This window comes from Rhincodon typus, chromosome 24 (genome assembly GCF_021869965.1).
Source record: "Rhincodon typus isolate 14 chromosome 24, sRhiTyp1.1, whole genome shotgun sequence".
NCBI lineage: Eukaryota > Metazoa > Chordata > Chondrichthyes > Orectolobiformes > Rhincodontidae > Rhincodon > Rhincodon typus.
In genome coordinates, this window is record NC_063355.1 from 34932372 (window position 1) to 34952843 (window position 20472).

The following is a 20472-nucleotide window of genomic DNA, read 5'->3' on the forward strand; positions in this document are numbered from 1 at the left end:
TGCACCTCGAAGAAAAAGGCCTGAGAAAACTGAGAAAAGGTTATTGCTTTCTTTCCTATATCTTAAAACAGTTAGACCCAGATGTAAAGCCGAGATTACACTACTTGACATCAGAAGTCAGGAAAACATCAAAACGACACAAATGCACTTTAAACAGTAAGCAGGGCCAGCTGACTACAATATCTTTGTTTTCAGGTCAAAAACCAAAATACAGCTCAATTTTCCCCAGATTTTCATTCTTGCAGCTTTTGGCATGGATTGCAAATGAAGATAGATGTCATAGATCTACAATTTGCTCACAACAGCTTCCTTAAACATTGCATAAATGTTTTACATAACACTTTCAGAAAACAGTTGTGAGAAAAATATTTCATGATATAATACAAAAACCTACAATCCCATTGGAATACCATTTCCAGTAATCAATCTGAAAACCACAATGTTCCAACATCCCTACATTAGGCAGAAAGCCAAATCAGGATGTGGAGACCTTGCTAGGATATGACTCAGCAGCCCGCTTCCTGTCAGAACAAGAATTTTTAAATGCAGTCACCAACAGCCTGGCTTAACATAGCTATCTTTCAAGTCTGTTAAATAGAATCCTGACCCACCACCATTTTTTTCAAATGAAGAAAACAACAGCCAATGGCTTCCTCATTGCTGTAATTTGAGGTTTTCCATTAAATCTTCAGTTTCCGTTATAAATGCCATTACTAAAGTGAGGCTATTTCTTGCTCCTTATGAACAATTCCACAAGACAAGATCATTGGTAGGAAGCAGCATCCATCAAATTTCCAGACCCCATGTCAATACAATTTACGAGTTTTTGAGAGCTCTGTTGAACATTTTTTTAAACTGGAAATTACCAGTACACAAGAAGCCGATCTCCAGAACTTTCTGCTTATGCACAGCTGCTTTGTGAACTTAATCCTTGGGGTAACCAGCAAGAGGATAAAGAAACAACCCAAATCAGTAGCTTTCAGGGCATTGTAATGCTATAAGTAATTTAAGGCTAATAGCTCTGTGTCAAAATCTATTGCAGTTCAGCTTACTTTTTGTCATGTCCTTCTAAAGTATGAGCTACTTTGTATTATTTTGATGTAATTAAACCCTATGCAAGGAGTGGTACAATTGCGATTACTATAAATTTAATGCTAAAGATGGAGGATTATCAGATAAATCATAAGAAATTTTACAAAACTACAAATTAGCAAATGTAGGCCACTTGGCTGCTCGAGGTTGCTCCACCATTCAAGAAGATTACAATTGGAACCAAATATTAAACATTATTGTGAATCTACAGCTTTTTTAGAAAGAGACTTCCAAGGGGATTTCAAGACTAGGGGGCATATTTTTAAGTTGAAAGGAGAAAGATTTAAAAGAAACCATGAGGGGCAATTTTTTTTCTTTACACAGAGAGTGGTTCATGTGTGGAATGACCTTCCAGAGGAAGTGGTGGATGTGGTACAGCAATAACATTTAAAAGATATTTAGATAAGTATATAAATAAGGAATGCTTGGAGGAATATGGGCCTAGTGCAGGCAGGTGGGACTAGTTTCGTTTGAAATTATGGTAGGCCCATGGACTGGATGGATCGAAGGGTCTGTTTCCATGCTGTATGATACTATAACTCTCAACTCTCAGAAAATATTTTCTCCTAAATTAGCAACACCTTATTATTAATTAGTGACTTTTAGCTCTAGATTCTCACAAAAGCTACATCCTTTCCACATGCACCGGTCAAGACCTCTCAGGATCTTACATTGTTCGTCTCCTTGTTTTTAAAATTCAGCTGATCGAAGCCTTGTTGGTTCAACCTTTCCTCATAAGGCAACCTACCCATTACAGATGTAAATCTAGTAAGTCCAGTAAATCTCCTCTGAACTAGTTCCAGTGTATTTACATCCTTTCTTATATAAGGAAACCAATAGAGTTCACAATTCTCCAGTTGTGGTCTCACCAATGAGTTTGGATTCTTGGCAGCTTCTGCATTGACAAGGTGGGCCCAGTGCTGATTCATGGTTGCTGCAGCAGAGACAAGTTTGGGTTCCCCGCAGCATGTGCATCCAGCACAGACTCATGGAGGTGGTGGCAGTGGCAAGGTTGCCCCCAGTACAAGACCTGGCAGCAATGACGGTGGCTGCATTGGCGAGGTGGGCCGCGAGCAGATTCTTGACAATGGTGGCACAGTTGAGACTGGGCTGGTGCGGGACCCAGTGGCATCTTTGGCAGCTGCACTGGCCAACAAGGACTCATGGGGGCAGCAGCATAGGTGGCGGCGAGATGGTGCTGGAGAGTGGCAACTCTTGTCCAAGTGGTGTAGTGAGGGGACTCGTGGCTGAGCATTTAACAAGGACTGTAAAATTGAACTTTATTTTTCAGCCTTTATATTCTACGTTTTGGTTTATTTTTCCGTGTTTTAAGACAGCGCCAGAGAGTAGTGATACCATACAACTTTTTCACTATATTTTGTAACAAAATGCTTATGACAATAAATAAGATGATTGAAATCAAATCAATGCTCTGAACAGTTGGAACTTAACGTTCTTACTTTTGTATTCTATTCTCTTGCAATAAACATTAACATTCTAACAGCTTTGCAAGTTACTTGCTGAACCTGCAGACTAACATTTTGCATATCACGCAAGGATGAACAGATCCCTCTGCATCTGAGAGCTCTGCAATCTCTCACCATTTAAATGATCTGCTTTTCTTTCCAATTATTTCTGTCTAAAGGCAGAATTTCAACTTTTGTACCTTATACTTCACAAGCAGATCTTTGTCTATTCACTTTACCTAGCAATCTCCCTTTGTAGTCTCCTTCTGCCCTCTTCACAACTTACTTTCCTATCCATCTTTGAATCCTCAGCAAATTTAGCTGCCATATCTTCAGTTCTTTCATCCAAGTCATCTGTATAGCTTGCAAAATATTGAGCCCCCAACACTGAATTCTGTGGCACACCATAACGGCACCTTGCCAACCTAAAAATAGCCCATTCATGCTTATTCTCAGATTCATTTTAGCTATCCATTCTTCTATCCATGCCAATATGTTACACCCACGGTGTGAATTTTTATTTTCTGCAATAAGTTATGATGCAACACCTTGCCAAATGCTTTCTGGAAATCGAAGTACAGAGAATTCACAGATTCCCCTTGGTCTACAGAATATTATTTTTTCAAAGAATTCAAATAAATAGATGGAAAATTATTTCCACTTCATAAAACCAGAATGACTCTTCCCGATTATCTCAAATATTTCTAAATGCTCTACTAAAACGTCTTTAAAAATATATTCTAAATTTTCCCTTTGACTGATGTTAAGCTACTGTAGTTTCCTGCTGTCTGTTTCTCTCCCCTGTTGAATAAAAATGTTACATATGAGATTGGAAAACAGCATAGGATCTTGACCAAAGCTTGAAGATGCAAAGCGTCCTCAACTCATCTGCCATCACCTTATTTTCCATTATTAGTCCTCAGACTGACTTCCTGTTGGACCAATGCGTACTTTATGAAGTTACTTTTTTCAAATATCTATAGAGATTTTTATTTCAAGGACAAACAGTCAAAACCCTGCTGCTGTTCAGCAATATTTTTCCCCAAGGAAATCTGGTGTTGGTAAGTCCCACGAAAGTACCAAAATTCAGCATCTTCAAAAACACACGTCTTTCTGTAACCAATAAGTAACTACATTTTCAGTTTTACTTTGAATTATAAAGGGAAAACAAATAATACAAATGTTCATGATCCAATTTGAATTTTCAAATGAAATATCTGTAGTCCTTATGAAAATAGGCATGTTTAAGAAAAAAAGTTTGATACTATCTTTAAATTTCTTTTAGTTACACCTGGAAGTAACAACCCAAATTTAAAAGTTCACTTTATTCCCCCATGTTGTCATAATGCCCTTAATTAAGTTTCAAATATTAGGTTTGACTCGACAATTATCGTCTACATGCATTGTGTATGATCAGTTACATCATTGTATTGCCATCCACCCTACTACTTCCAATTTTCCATCTTTTGTTGTTAATCAATTCATTTTAAAAATGTTGCTGTCTAGTAGAAATCGGTTTCCTGCAGCACAATCTAACTGCTGCATAAGCATGGTGGTTCAAACCCTGCATGTGGTTCTATGAACTCCTCTCACTTTCCAATGAAGCCAATTACAATGCTTTTTAAGCTGTTAGCCAACCTAGAGGTTATAAATTGCGTTATTAAAGAAAACAAGTATTGTCATTATGCATGTGATCTCAAAATTTATTCATTCTAATCTGCGCACTTGCTGGTAACAACAAAACAAAACAAAAGCACGAGCTGGAAATGTTTTTGCTCATTACAAGTTACTGACTTTAAGTGAACCTACACAAGAGGTACATTCTGCACATATATGCATGGCATTTTTAAAATAAAATTAGCGCACATGACTAGAATGATGTTGCCGCTGCCACAAATGCCAGCAATTTCTGTTGGACAGATTTGCTGTACATCTATCCCCACCTAGTGATCAATAGAAGAAGTGCATAACAAATTCCAAATAATTTTAGTGATTTATGGGATTTACATCCATCAATATAAATGGAATTTCAGGAAGGCATTTGAAATTGTCCCACATAGTGGGTTTCAACCTTACACAGTAACCTATGAGTACACAGAAATACATTAAAATGGACCAGCAAACAGTTAGCTGGTAGACAAGAATGCGCAGTACTGCACGAGCAAATATCAGGTGAGTAGCCATTGTTAAGATGTATTATTTGAAATATTAATTTAGAATATCATTGACTGAGCATATGCCTACATTTTGGGAATAGTAGGAACTGCCGATGCTGGAGAATCTGAGATAACAAGGTGTAGAGCTGGATGAACACAGCAGGCCAGGCAGCATCAGAGGAGCAGGAAAGCAGACGTTTCCGGTCTGGATCCTTCTTCAGAAAGGCTGGCCTTTGGGGTTAATGGGGTTAAAATTGATTCAGAGATAGTAGGAACTGCCGATGCTGCTCGGCCCGCTGTGTTCATCCAGCTCTACACCTTGTTATCTCAGATACTCCAGCATCGGCAGTTCCTACTATCTCCAAAGCATAGGAGACTGGATACGAAGGCCCCCTTGTGACACAGTGGTAATGTCCCTACTCCTGAACCAGTAGACCTAGATTCAAGTCTCACCAGCTCCAGAGATATGTAATAACATCTCTGAACAGGTTGATTAGAAAGATAGGTACAGAAGGGGAAAATGTTGCATTTGCAAAGAACACAAGCTGCTCACTGGATTCAGCAAGTGTACACCACATTCAGTGAGTGGTCAAGTGACCCCAATTGTGTATGCAATAAAGCTGGATTTTGAACCAGTGGTAACTTACCTCAGGAGCTCTTTGTTCTCTCTTTTTATTCCCCTCTTCCCTTGCAACACTTGTAAACAGACTGGAAGGCCTAATCGCTGTGTCCCAACAGTGCTTAAGACGAAAGTCTGGATCAACTCTACTGCTTCCAGAAAATGTTGCAGACCCAGGAAGACAACCCAGTGAACACAGCCTGTGTGTAAGTCACTTCAGCTACACAGCAACTATGGGATAATCTGTAAATAACTAACTGCTGACTAGCCAAATCATCTAACACTGCTGAGTTTTACATATCTTTCCAAACTTGGAGGATTTGAGTGAAATAACTCCAAAGGCCAGTATCCCCATCACCAAGCCACCCTTTATTTACACATGGAGAGTCCATGACACTGATCCAGCTCCCTCAAAACCAGCTCTCAGAGTGAACAGGATGTTTGACATTCCCGGTCTTCTCTGTCAGCCAGGGCCTCGTGATTGGACCAGATTAACAACACCATTCACAGAACTCATATTCTACGAGGTCTACCTAGCTGACATTGTTACAAATCACCACAGTGACTGCCTGTGTTGGTTTTTCACAAAAGCAGGTTGTATATATTTACACAATTTAAAACTTTTCTTTATATTCTTTGCCTGAGCAAACTTTGTTTGCAATAACCTATTTACATAGTTGTTACATAAGAAATGTGGCTGACTTATTTTTAATATTAAACAATATACTCTGATGTTTTTAATTTGCAAACTCATTTCCCTTTTTAAGTTCAAACTTTACTGCGGTCTTTGGAGAAGTGGGACAAGGAGAAGAATCAGTTCTCCCCTCCTAACTTGATCATAACACCAATTAACCAGATGATTGCTACAAGGATCAGTCAGTGCCTTTGATGTTTCTTCTTTGAGTATCATGATTTACAATGTTGGCAATCAAGACTTACAAACTTTCACAATCCTTGACAGCAGTCAACATTTTGGCATTGTTCCCAAACCTATGCCTATGTGTGTATTTCCTCCATTGCTTCTCTCAATTTTAACAGTCACCAACTGGGTATTCTAGTTTCGCCCTCTGTGATGCCCAAAGATTTTTATAAATGATTTGGAGAAAGGAATTGCACCCAAAATGTTCATAATTATAGGCAATACCAAATTGGGGGTAGTGGCAATAAAGAATGTCAATATGAGCTAACTCAAAAAGATTTTGATAAATGACTGAAGAATTGGAGCAATCTAATGAAAGGAATGAAATGTGCTAAGAGTTTGGAAACGTGTTAAATCGAAACACTGAGTTGGGATAAATTGAATCTTTAAAATTATTAATGGCTGGATAAGTTATATCTTAAACTACCTAGGAAATATAAATTGAAACTATCCACCTCAATTTAGCTCAGTCACTTGCAGTCAATTCTTCTTAAAATTGTACTTACCATTTCAAAATAAAACTCTTAAGTCCCAAACTTTGTGTATTAGAGAATGTGAATGAAACTAAATGTACAGATAATGGAAACTGTAGGACACGTAAATTAAGACAGTTATGGACACAGATACTAATGGTGAGTGAATAACATCAGTTCTATTTAATGAATCAGATGTTTACAGATATTTTGGAAATTGAAACTCCAGTTCTATTGTTTTTTTGCTTGGAATCAGTGATTTAAAATAACTGAACTTACGCATTTATTACTCAGGATTCCACATTTCTTTACAGATGGCATGAAAATATTTTTTTCTAATTTGACCACTAGTAATTGAATGAAGATATTAATGGTTTAAAATAAATTTTCAAGATAAACCTTATGGTAACTATCTTTTCAGTCTTTAAGTGAAAAGTAAAGACCACATACAGAAAATAAATGACACAATGCAGTTCTAACAATTACCTCTGTTGTTGTAATCTACGATCATCATCACTTCCACCTTCCTGTAAAAGAAACGGAAAAATATTAACCAAATTTCAAATTCTAACTTTGGTGATACAACAGAATGATTAAAAACTTGAACCAGGCAAGTTCATGGTTTCATGGGGAGATAAAAAGTTAACATTTGCTTGAAAAAGAAGCCTACTCTGAAGACCAAGTTTGTGGAAATCTGTTAGTCCTTCAATAAATACACTGAAATCAAGTATATCAATGCACTTTCCATTTTCCAAATTTACAGACCTCTTACTGTGAAAATATTGACTCTACAATCTAGTGATATTTTTTCTATTTCCTCTGGTCTCCAAATAAACTAAAAACAATAGCTTGATTTAACAGGTTCTTTTGTGTTATAAATTTAGAAAGTTCACCTGAAACAGCACAAAATCATTTCACATTAGTGGCTGACAGACAGACACATTCCAATCTGGATTTCATAGATCATAGAACCCCTACAGGGTGGAAACAGGCCCTTTAGCCCAACAAGTCCACACCGACCCTCAGAGTACCCCACCCAGACCCATTCCCCATAACCCATCTAATCTACACACCCCTGAACACTATGGGCAACTTAGCATGGCCAATCCACCTATCCTGCACATCTTTGGACTGTGGAAGGAAACCGGAGCACCCGGAGGAAACCCATGCAGACACGGGGAGAATGTGCAAACTCCACACAGTCACCCGAGGATGGAATCAAACCCAGGTCCCTGGCGCTGTGAGGCAGCAGTGCTAACCACTATACACCTTGCCGCCCCACTGTACTGCACATTCTTGAGGTGAAACATCAAAGTATCACAATGGGAATTCATATCAAAGTTTTTGTCAAATTGAAACCTGCAAAATTGAAATCCCCATGAATAGAGATAATGGAGAAAAATGTATTCTTTGATCAGGATATGGTATTTTACATTATCTCATATGGATCGTTGAAATTTGATGGAGGCTTTCCGAATCAAGGTTTCAAAAATCCAGAGACACTTCAAAACTCTGATTGCTACAATCCTTTCGCAAAATTGCCGTGGGACAGATGATCCAAAATGCTGGTCAGGTAAAAGGCACTTCTGTATTTTGTTTGTATTCCAGGAATAAAAGTTTGTTCTGCACAAACGAAAATCTACTGTTTAAGTAGTTCTATTGCACATCAATTGCTGCATTTCAAGGGTAAATGTACACTACATTTGTTTGGCCAGCCTAGTGATAACTGGAGCCATCAACACAATATTTAGAACATATGACGTCACATTAAGACATTAATTGTTTGACAAGATTGAGCCACTATTTTAGTGTTTCAGCTGGTAATTTACTTAGCTCAAAATTTTAGTAACAAAAGTATGCCAAATTTTGTATACATGTCTATATGATAAAAAGCTACAACTTATGAATCTGCATACTGGTATCAAGTTCAAAGACAAAGCTTTAATGAGACCGGTATCATAACACACTCGATTCCATTGCTTGTTTCAATCTTTTATTTTATCCATTACATGGAAGAATGTGCAAATGATATAGCCAGGAGTTATTATTAGCATTAAAGATCACAAAGGGTAAAACTTAAAATGATAGTACTGTAGTTTCTTACTTCAAATAGGAAGGAATACAACATGAATCATACAAAAACACTTTTACTCATGATAGTTTGGAATACAAGAAACAACATCCTTGCACAATACTGAAAATGAAAATGCAATGTGTGTACTAAATAAGAGTTACTCTGTACTGCTGCACTAATGTCAAGTAGTATTAGTAATAGTAAATCGTTAACTTGCTGAAGGATCCAGCAGGCAAGATTTATCCAGGACGATAATGCATAATTGATTGATCCACCTTGCTGATTTGAGAAGAGAAAAACTATATGTCGGTTATAGCAAGAAACAATATTTGGTTTCTGAAGTGACTTCACTTGACAAAAAGGGCTATGCTCTGAAAGCTTGCATTTTCAAATAAACCTGATGGACTATAACCTGATGTCATGCGATTTCTGACCTTGTCCACCCCAGTCTAACACTAGCACCTCCACATCATTAATAGAGAGAGTGTGGGAGAAACAAATATGCACATCATGGACAATGTAGGAAACTAAGAATTTTTTTTACAAAGATGGTAATTGCTGGAGCAATTTAGCAAATGTGGCAGCATCTCTGGAGAGAAAGCACAGTTAATGTTTCAAATCCAGAGGCCCTTCTTCAGAACTTCAGTTTCTCCAGCAATTTCTGATTTTGTTTCAGCAATGATTACTTGAATAGCTAGTTGGCAGAAAGGAATGCTGAAATTACAAAGCTTTGGTCCATTTGCCAAAGAAGATATTTGTTTCTAAAAAGAAACCAAAAACGTTCAATTTCACAACGAATAGGAAAACAAATTTTTGTTCGCAACTGTAAGATATAACGTTTGCTTTATATGTCACCAAATTACATCGAGAAGTGAAAAGGGCAATTTGGAATAACACCACACAACAAGCACAGTATATTCAAGATTATTCTTTGAACGAAGTTGATGAGCTGAAAGCTATCAGCTGCCATTTTTTTCTCCATCAGCAGCAAAAGGTAAGGCCTTCGCTGAAGCATCATTACGTGTTTGCTACCTCGTGGCAACGCACAAATCATTCACAGTTGGCAAAGTATTTTTTTTTAAAATCAATGACTATAGTCTCTGACACTTTATTCAAAGATATAAACCAAAGAAGAAATAATAATGAAAATCAAAGCATGCCACTTGGTACTTGCACAAAGCAAGACACGCATAATCTTTGGCCAAAGAGGTCTTTCAGGACCATGAATGCTTTTCACTGCAGTTCAACTGATCTATCAACATGACCAATACTTCCTGAGGATCTTCTCACCTTTTCGACCTTTAAAGAGAGAAAGGTGGTGAAGATATTTACAACAAGTTCAAAACACATGTACTTGAGAAACTCATTCCAATCAAGAAACAGGTATTCATCACAACTGATGATGCATCAGCCATGCCTGGCACAAATTAGGGCTTTGTTGCATTTTGCAGAAATGATCTGGATTTCCTCTTTTTTGTCAATTACTACTGCATAATCACCAGCAAGTATTAGTGACAAAAGTTATGGACATTTGTCATGAAATGGAAGTTAAAATTGTAAACCCTATTCAAGCAAGTGCCCTTTTGCATCGCTTGTTTAAATTCTGAACAACAAACTTGATGCTGCTTATGGTGAACTCATCTTCCATGCTGATGCGTGTTCGTTAAGTCAAGGTCGGTCTTGAAAAGCTTTTTGGATCTGATGCCAAAAATCATGATTTCTTTTTTTAGGTCAAGGAATGAAGTATGCAGTGAACTGTCAGTATATATGTTGTTTCTCGACTTTGGGTTCCTTACAACCTAAATGTCAAAATTGAACATGATGAACTGTGAACTGTGGGGAAAGCAAGAGATGTCACACTAATGATCAGTCCTTGAATAGATTTAAATTGAAACTGGATCTGTGTTCCTCTCAATTAAAAAATGAAACACTAATATTTCCTGAGTTTGAGAAAATACTAGAAATTAAATAAAAAAGATTCCATCCATAAGGCTAAGCATAACAGAGGAAGTTAGCAGAGGAATACAATGGGTGATTTCAGGGTTAGATGTAATGGAGCAAATTGTAAATCTTGTCTTAAGTCCATCTCTTCAAATAAACATTAATTGGTTGGCTGTCATATGCTATCAGGTATTTGAGTTACAAAGCAGTGGAGTGGATATTGAAATAATTAGTATACAAAATTATATTGAGCTGAAAGTCAGATCGTGAGTCAGTAATAGTTGGGGACTCGCAAACAGAGAAAGATCCCACCTCTATCATCCAATGCTTTTAAAGTGAAATCTTACCTTGGCTCCACATACCTCTGTGGGGCAGCATTCTCCCAAATAAAGATAAAGATAATCAACTCCAAATTGCATCCATCGCACAGACTGCCATCTGATGGAGTATATATGATTAGCGTCTCAAACTACTACCCCCTATGGGAGGCAGCAAGTGAGGAGAGTGCAGAGGCCTTGACAATTTTCAAGTATATCCTTGGCGCAGGAGAGGTGCCAGAGGATAGGAAGACAGCTAATGTGATACCATTATTCAGGGGTGCTAGTTATCAACCAGACAAGTAAAGACCACTGCATCTAAAATCAATACTAGTTTTTTTCCAAAAAAATGCCTTCTAAGGGACTGAATTAAACTCCACTTGGAAATACAAGGACTAATCAAGGATAATCAGCATGGCTTTATCACAGGGAGATCATGACTAATGTCAAAATTAAAGATCCCCTCAGAAACAGTGACCTTAACATGACAGAATTTAGTATTCAGTTGGAGAAGTAAGAACCTGGATTGAAAACAACTGTGTTATGCTTAAAGTGAGGAACCTGATTTGTAACCAACTGTGCCACACTTAAATAAGGGTAATTACAAAGGAATGTGGGCAAAGCTGGCTGGAGTGGACAGTGAAAGGAGTTTAGTAGCAAAGGCAGTTGAGGAACAAATGTCAGATATTTTACTAAATTAGTTCATGGTTCACAGCAAAGATATATTGCAGCGAGGAAGAAGGATTCGAGGAAGGAGATAAGCCAATTATGATTTAAGTTAAGAATTGCATCAAATTGAAAGAAAACGCATAAAATGTGGCAAAGATTAGTGGCAAGCCACAAGATTAAGAAAGGTTTGGAAAGTCTAAAATAAAAGGATATAATGAAGTTTTTGGGAATGTATGGATTTTATCAGAAGTTTGTACCTAATTTTAGTATAACGGCTATACCGTTAAACAATTTGTTACAAAAACAAAAGGTGGCAAGGTCAACAGAATGCCAGGCAGTCTTTGAAATGCTGAAAGCAATCTTAACAAATTAACCCGTACTAACTGCACCTAACTTTAGCAAACCACTTAAACTAGCAGTAGACATTGGCGATTTGGGGATTGAAACAGTTTTCTTACAGGATGAGGAGGCTGGAATGGAGAAGCCAGTGAGTTATTTTTCTAAGAACTTGAATCAACATCAGAAAAGATATTCCCCTATAGAAAAGGATGCATTTGTAGTGTTGGCTGCTCTTCAACACTCTGAAAGATGAGACTTTAGTTTTTTACTAATCATAGTCCATTAACATTTAAACTCTGAAATTATTCTGTTACAGTTTGTTATTTCAACATAAAAGTTGTACAAATTTCCAGGAAAGAAAATGTAATTGCTGTTGCTTTATCCCAAATGTAAACTATTGAAAATGTAAGAAACTGACCAGTGGTGTTGCATAGTGATTAAGAATCTAGAGGAGGAATAATTCAATGACTGAGAGCTTGGTGTTTTGTTTGTTTTTATGTATTATTAACTTTGTCATGAAATGCATTATTGAAGTGGCATTTTTTTTTGAGGCATGCTGAGATGGTCACTGCTTTCTTTATTTTTCACATTTTTGGTTTAGAACTGAGAGCCGAAGTTGAGAATTGAACTTTAAACTTTGAGCACAGTTTGTTTTGGAAAGGAGGAGAATGGAAACAAATTAAGAGATAGCAAGAACTACCATCCGACCTACCCCTCATCCCTGCCTCCTTGACCCGTCTGTCTTCTCTCCCACCTCACTGACCAACCCTCACCATTGCCTACCTGCACTCACTACCACCACCCCACCTACCTTCCCCAGCCCCACCCCTCCTCTCTATTTATTTCCGAGCCCCCTACTCCTCCCCCATTTCTGAAGAAGGGTCCTGACCCAAAACGTCAGCTTTCCTGTTCCTCTGATACTGCCTGGCCTGCTGTGTTCCTCCAGCTCCACACTGTGCTATATGTAAACAAATTAATATTTGTTTATGGGAAAGATATTTTGCAGGTTAATTATTGACCTAAGAATGCTATAGATGTTTTAGCACCAAGATGTTATAGGTTCAGGACTGGCAACTGATTAGATGTTGAATTGGTCAAGCAAGGGCAGATCAGTCAGTCAATCACAGATAAGAGAGATAAGAGAGGGGCAGAAAAATGAGTGAACCAGTTCCACTGGAGATTTTGAAGCTGACAGTGCGTTTTGAAGAAAGCTTTTGAACAGTGCTGCTATGTTTTGCTCTCTCTGTTTTTGGTTTTCACTGTGGTTGCGGACTTGTTGGTTGTTATGTTCAGTAAGTAACCGTCCGTAAGAAGTGGTGTTTCACTCTCCTGTAGAAGTTCACCCCCAACGCCCTTCGTAACCTGGCATATCAAATGTTCTGAGATATAACTCTGTACTGTTGTGGCACAACACAAATGTCAAGTGTTATTACAATTACAGTTCTTACTATCTTGCACTGGTATAAATCTGATATTTGACACTTTTAATCTCTGAGACATTTATAACAATCTTTACAGAAGAACCAGCAACCTGTTACTTGCTGTAAAGATTGCAGCATTGGACTGCACAATTAAAGGACATTCCATTTTAAACCATCCCTAGGGTTTCATTTCAATATCTGCTGCCCAATCATTACATTCCTATGGTAATTACTGAACATCTGTGACTGACTGAAAGACTCAGTGGAGCTCTTTCACTTGAGAGTATCTAATCACTTGCCTGAGAAATGCTTGAAAGTATACAGCAACAAATGTATCAAGAGGTTCTTTAAACCCATATAATGAATTCATCATTTATATACTGAAAATAATTTTCTCTTTTCATTTGTGAGTAAAATGTACTTCCTGACAGATGCAAACTCTCAAGCACATTACATTTTCCCATAATATCTATTTTTGCCCATCTGCAACCTATATTTTTTCAATCATATTACTTCTTGGTACATGCAATTTTGAATCAAAATCAAGTTTATTGCAAAAATAAAAAAATGTGCATTTTGCAGTAACTTAGAAAATATTTAAAAGGTGCTTCACGGAGGTATATTCAGGTAAACATTATTTTGTCAATGTGCAGACAGGAGTCCACATACTTGAACTAGAAGTAGAATTTAAGCAGGACCTTAGTAACAATAAATGGATAGATACAGAGAAATCCAGAATGCAAGGCTATTAGCCTGCTCTGCACTTGGACATGGGAAACACGGATGAGAGAAGCACCCAATACTACAGTCAGAGGAGTCGAGAGTTTCTCGAGGGATTATTTGAGTTTACAGTGATTGGAATGGATAGGCCCCCTGTGAAGTATTAAAGAAGTGTATGAAAATGTTACATTTGAGACACAGTGTGATCAAGAGACATTATAGACCAGTAATGGCAAAGTCAACTGTTAAGCAGGATCTATTGCAGAATAGAGGGAAGAGAGTTTTCGATTAATTGACAATTACAGAAATGGAGAATGAGTAGCCATAAAAGTTTGGGACTTGCCAAATCTACTGACAAAGGCATCAAACAATGGAACACAGGTTAACACAGGCAATGTTACTGAGGTGGAAGTAGGAAGTCCTTGTGATGGAGAGGGTACTTGATTGGAAGTTCAGATAGAGATTAAACAGGATGGCTAGACAGCAATTAGTGTAGTTTGACCCAAGGCAGCAGTTTGGGGCAGGAATGGAATTAATGGCCACAAGACGTTGTAGCAGAAGTACGCCATCCAGAACACAGAGCAGACTCTGTCATTCAAAGAGATCATGGATGTTACACAATGACTTTCCTGCCTCTTGTCCATATCCTTGATTCCTTTAATGATTAGTAATTTAACCATCTCAGCCTTGAATGTACTTCATGTCCTAGTATTGGGGAAGAAGTTCACAGATTCAGTACCCTCAGAAGAAATTTGATCTCATCTCTGCTCTAATTAATGAGTGACCCCTTACACTGAGATTATGTCCTCAAGTTCTACACTCTCCAAAATGTAGAAACAACCGTTCCATATCTATGTTGTCAAATCAATCTTGTTTGCTTCAATAAGGTTGGCTCTCACTCTTCTAAACCCCAATGAGTACAGGCCCAACCCAGTCAAACTACACTCTAATATCTCTCCACCCCAAGATCAACAGGGTGAATGTTCTCTCTACAGCCTCTAATGCCAGTGTATCTTCTCTTGTATATGGTGACAAAAACTTTTCACAGTATTCCAGGTATGGTCTAACTCGTGCCTTGTAGAGTTTTAGCAAGATTCTATTTCCTTTAAAATAAAGGCCAACAGTCTATTTGCTTTCCCAAATAACTGCTGAATGTATATGCCAGTTCTTTTGTGACTTATGCCTAAGAACTTCCAAATCCTCTCTGTACTATAGCCAGCTGTGGTCTTTTTCCATATAAATAACACTCAAATCCTCTATTATTTCTGCCAAAGCACATAACCTCACATTGTCCCACATTATATTTCATTTGTCAAGATTTGCCCATTCACTTAATCTGTCTATACCCTGCTGCAAATCATGTCATCCTCAGCATTTGCCTTTCCACCTATTTTTGTGTTTTCTGCAAACTTGTCTATATTTCATTCACTTCCTTCATCCGAGATACTAATATATAGATGTGGCCCTGTGGCACTCCATTAGTATCAAGATGCCTTCATGTAAGAAGTCTTTAAAACTTTCACACTGTTCTGGCTTGCCACTAATCTTTTGCATAGGAATGGGAGGAGGCCATTCAGCCCCATGGGCTGATCAATGGCCTGCCTTTGGCCCATATCCCTTTGTCACATTGTATTTTTTTTTAAATTTCAATTTAATACTGTCCTTAACTTAGTTCACAATGGTTGGTTTATACCTTTCAAAGACTCTTTCTTTCTCATTGGAACATATCTTTGTTGTGAGCTATGAACTATTTTCCAAAATGTCTCCCATTGTTCCTGAACGCAATCTTTGTGCCAAACTCTTTGCCGAGTCCACTTCACCTAGCTCTGCACACATTGCTTTCTAACTACCTTATTTAAGTTTAGTACAGTGGCTTCCAACACAGGTTTCTCATTCTGAAACTGAATGCTAAATTCTAACATATTACGATCACTGTTTTCTACGGGATCGTTTATTCGAGATTATTTATTAAATCTGCCTCGTAATATATTACGAGCTCCAAAATAACCTGATCCCTGGTTGGATCCACAATATAGTGTACCAGGAAACTATCCCAAATACAGTCTGAATTCTTGTTTGTGGCTACCTCTGTCAATCTGACTTTCCCAATCTATATAAAAACTAAAATCACCCACCATTAATGTACTGTTATTTTTACACATCACCTTATTTTCTGATTTTTTTTCTTGTATAGCCACTGATAGACTATTTTCTTTTTGTACAGTCAAATATCCCCAAATATTTAGTTCACATATACAGTTTATGATGAGTTCCAAAGTGATGCTTTCAGTATTACCAGTGTTCAAATGAAATAAATTAGATAATTATGGGGAGGCAATGGCCTAGTGGTATTATTGCTGGACTGTTAATCCAGAGACCCAGGTAATGTTCTGGGGACGCAGATTTGAATCCTACCACGGCAAATGGCGGAATTCGAATTCAATAAATATCTGGAATTAAAGAGTCTAATGTTGGTAATGAATCAATTGTCGATTGTCCGGAAAAACCCATCTGGTTCACGAATGTCCTTTAGGGAATGAAACTGCCATCCTTACCTGGTCTGGCCTACATGTGACTCCAGACCCACAGCAACGTGGTTGACTCGTAACTGCCCTCTGGGCAATTAGAGGTAGGCAATAAATGCTGGCCTAGCCAACGACGTGCTCATCCTGTGAATGAAATAAAGGGCAGGAAAGTGGACATGAGGAATGTCGAATCAGCCATGATCATATCGAATGGCGAAGCAGGCTCAAGGGGCTGAATGGCTTTCCCGTGCTCCTAATTCTTATGGTTTAAGGCTGTTGAACTGGTCTGCCTGCCTGGACACATTTCACGTTAGCACAGATTTTAAAAGTCATATTCTTGGATTTTCTTTTAGACTTGTATACCACTTTTATAAGTCTTAGATTCTAAGATGAAATGGACAAGTTTCTTTTCAAAAACAAAAACAAAAATTGCTGGAAAATCTGAGCAGGTCTGGCAGCATCTGTGGAGAGAAATCAGAGTTAATGTCTCAGGTCCCATGACCTTTCTTCAGAAAGTTTCTTTTCAAAACATGTGATTCCTCTGTTCATTTATATGATGAAACACCTGAACCCAAAGTAAAAAAAACTATTCAGAGTCAGTATCATCAGAGATAGCTGGCCTTTAGATTTTCATGGACAAGGGATGTTGCTTGTCCCTTGCCCTAATATCTCATCTGCAGAGAGCAGGTGGAAAACATTTCAATGGTACCAAGCTAAACAACATTTCCAGGTGAAACATCCATCTCTTGTGAACAAACACATTCAGTACTTCAAGAACTTGAGAGAACAAAACATTAAGCAAACCCAAACTTGATGGTGTGTGTCAAAGTATCAGATAAGGCTCAACTGACTAGTTACCTTGTGGGTGAGCCTGTAGCAAAATCAAAGACCCATACTGTTGCTGAAACCTTAATCATGCCTGCATGTTAAAAAAAAGTCATAGATGTGATATGAGAAGCTAATGCTGCAAAAGAGATCAATAGAATTCCACTCATTGAAAATCGTTTCAACAACAAATCGATGGCGTGTCAGCTGATATTGAGGAGGTGCTGCAGGAGAAGTTAGCTACTAGTGGTAAGTTTGCTTTGCAGATTGACAAATCCATTGATATAAGCAAATACTGCCAGGTGCTGGCCAATAGTTCAGTATGTTGATGGGAACTCCATTCAGGATAATGTTTTTAATTCTGTAAGGAGCTACCAAGTCATGCGACAGGTGAAGAAATATTTCAGGAGACAGACACCCACCTGAATGAAGACAAACTTACCTGGTCTATGAGGTAAAGCATTTGCACTGATGGTGCAACTTCTATGACAGGGAAAGTCAAAGGATTTGTCAGTAAAGTAAAGCAGCAAAATCCTAACATTCAGATCACCAATTGCATCCTCTATCCTGAAGCTCTTGTAGCCAAAATAATGCCAGAGTTAGCTGCGGTGTTCGAACACACATAAAAGTCATGAATTACATACAATTACACCCATCAAAATCATATTTATTCATTATTGTGTGCGCTGAAATGAGGGCCAAGCAGTATTTACTGTTACACACCAAGGTGTCATGGTTATTGTGGGAAAGATTCTCCAGTGTTCATGAGCTCCAGAGAAAAAGGACACTCATTTCAACAATGCATGAACTGCCTTATAAAGAGTTACTATCTGAAGATTACTGGCAGGCTAAGCTGGCATATCTCACATTTTTAGCCATCTGAATGAACTGAATTCTAAAAGCTGGGAGGAAAACGAGACGATCCTGACCATCACAGATAAACTTCAAAGTTTTACATCAAAACTGCACCTTTGGTGACAGACAGTGGCCATAGGTTCACTTGAGATGTATCTACTAGCATCAATGGCAGATGCAGCTGTAAAGATGCCCAGTCTTACCTTTAAGCATCTCAAAGTACTGCAATAGAAGTTCAAATTCTACTTCCCCTCACCTAACATGGAAACCTATGACTGGATACGTGATCTGTTTAATTCACTGTCTTTTGATTCATTACAAAAGTTGATGTTAAAAGCTAAAGAGAATATACAGCTCAATGAATGAATTGCACAACTAAGCTGAAGTTTAGAGAGATGTCTTTATGTGTGTTTTGACTGACTGTAGTACATGAATATATGATGATCTCTGATCATGCCACTCCTGCCATTTGCAACAACATACCTGCGAGCTAGCATTTTCAACACTTGCATACATGAAAAACTACAGGAGGGCATGCTTGCCAGTGGAACATTTTTAGTCATCTGAACGAACTGAATTCTTAAAGGTGGGGGAAAAACGAGATGATCCTGACCATCCTGACCATTACAGATAAACTTCAAAGTTTTACATCAAAACTGCATCTTTGGTGAGAGACAGTGGCCATAGGGTCACTTGAGATGTTTCAACCCTCCATCAACTCCTCCCTGGATCATAAACTTTATGCACACTGTCAGGACCCGGTATCTCACTAACCTGGTAATTCACAATTTACCCTACATCAGGTTTTGCTTTGATTGAGTAGATTTTGAAAATGTGCCTGTGCTCACAATGGTGTATTTGTGCTGGTGGATTTGAAACATTAATGTTTATGATCCTTCTTTAGCTTGTTGCGTGCACTATGTTGCAAATCTCCCTAGTAAGGCCATTATCATAGTAAATGCAAGCAAATGTGACATTTATGAGCAATCAAAAAAAGTTGGGGGTAATTTGTCTCATTGAAGTGTCCTTGATACGGAAAAAGGTTGGGAACTACTGCTCTATACTAACAGCAAAGTAAGCAAAAGACAAACAAGTATTTTGTTTCACCACGTCTCACTTTTTCCAAGCCAAAGGTATGGCCATGGATGCCAGCTCTGCCTGTCTCTTCGTGGGGTGCTTGGAACATGCCCTGTTTCAATCCTAATCAGATCCCTATCATAACCCTTTCTCCAGTACATCGATATCTTAAGGGCTGTGTCCAGAACTGGACAATTCATAAGTTTTGCTTTCAATTTCCATCTTTCTCTCACCTTCACCTAGTACATCTCGGACTCTTAACTGTGTTGCCAAATTCTGAACGAATGCCATCTACAAGTTTGCTGATAACACCACCATAGTAGGAAGGAGATCAAACAATGACAAGTCAAGATATAGAAAGGAGGTAGAGGGCTTGGTGATGTGGTGCAATGAGAACAACCTCTCTCTCAACATCGGCAAAAGTAAAGAACTGATCATTGATTTCAGAAAGAAAGGAGGAGAACATGCCCCCATCTACATCAATGGAACTGAGGTTGAGAGGGTGGAGAGAACATAGAACTGTACAACACAAGAACGGGCCCTGCAGCCCACAATGTTGTGCCAAACAGGACATCAAATTAAAGTAATCCCTTCTGCCTGCCCTTGGTCCATATCCCTCCATTCCTTACATATTCATATATTTATCTAAAAGTCCCTTAAACCCCTATCATATCTGCCTCCACAACCACCCATGGCAGCATATTCCAGACTTCTACCACTCCCTGTGTAAAATACTTGCCCCTCACAACTCCTTTGAACTTTCACCCCTCACCTGAAATGCATGCTCCCCTAGTATTAGACATTTCAAATCTGGGAGAAAAGGATTCTGACCGTCAACGCTATCTATGCATCTCACAATTTTATAGATTTCTATCAAATCTCCTTTCAGCATCCACCTCTCCAGAGAAAACAACCTGAGTTTTTCCAGCTCTTCTTATAGCTCATACCTTCTAATCCAGGCAGCATTCTGGTAAACCTCTTCTG

General features: G+C 38.2%; 1 protein-coding gene across 1 annotated transcript in view; it reads right to left on the bottom strand.

Annotated features, from left to right (window-relative positions):
- The window catches only part of LOC109927902 (protein phosphatase Slingshot homolog 1-like), a 102996-nt gene that overhangs the window by 74365 nt on the left and 8159 nt on the right, over positions 1-20472 (bottom strand). Inside the window, exon 2 of the mRNA XM_020527927.2 lies at positions 7212-7252. Coding sequence (XP_020383516.1) covers positions 7212-7252 — 41 coding nt within the window. The remainder of the gene's footprint in view (positions 1-7211; positions 7253-20472) is intronic.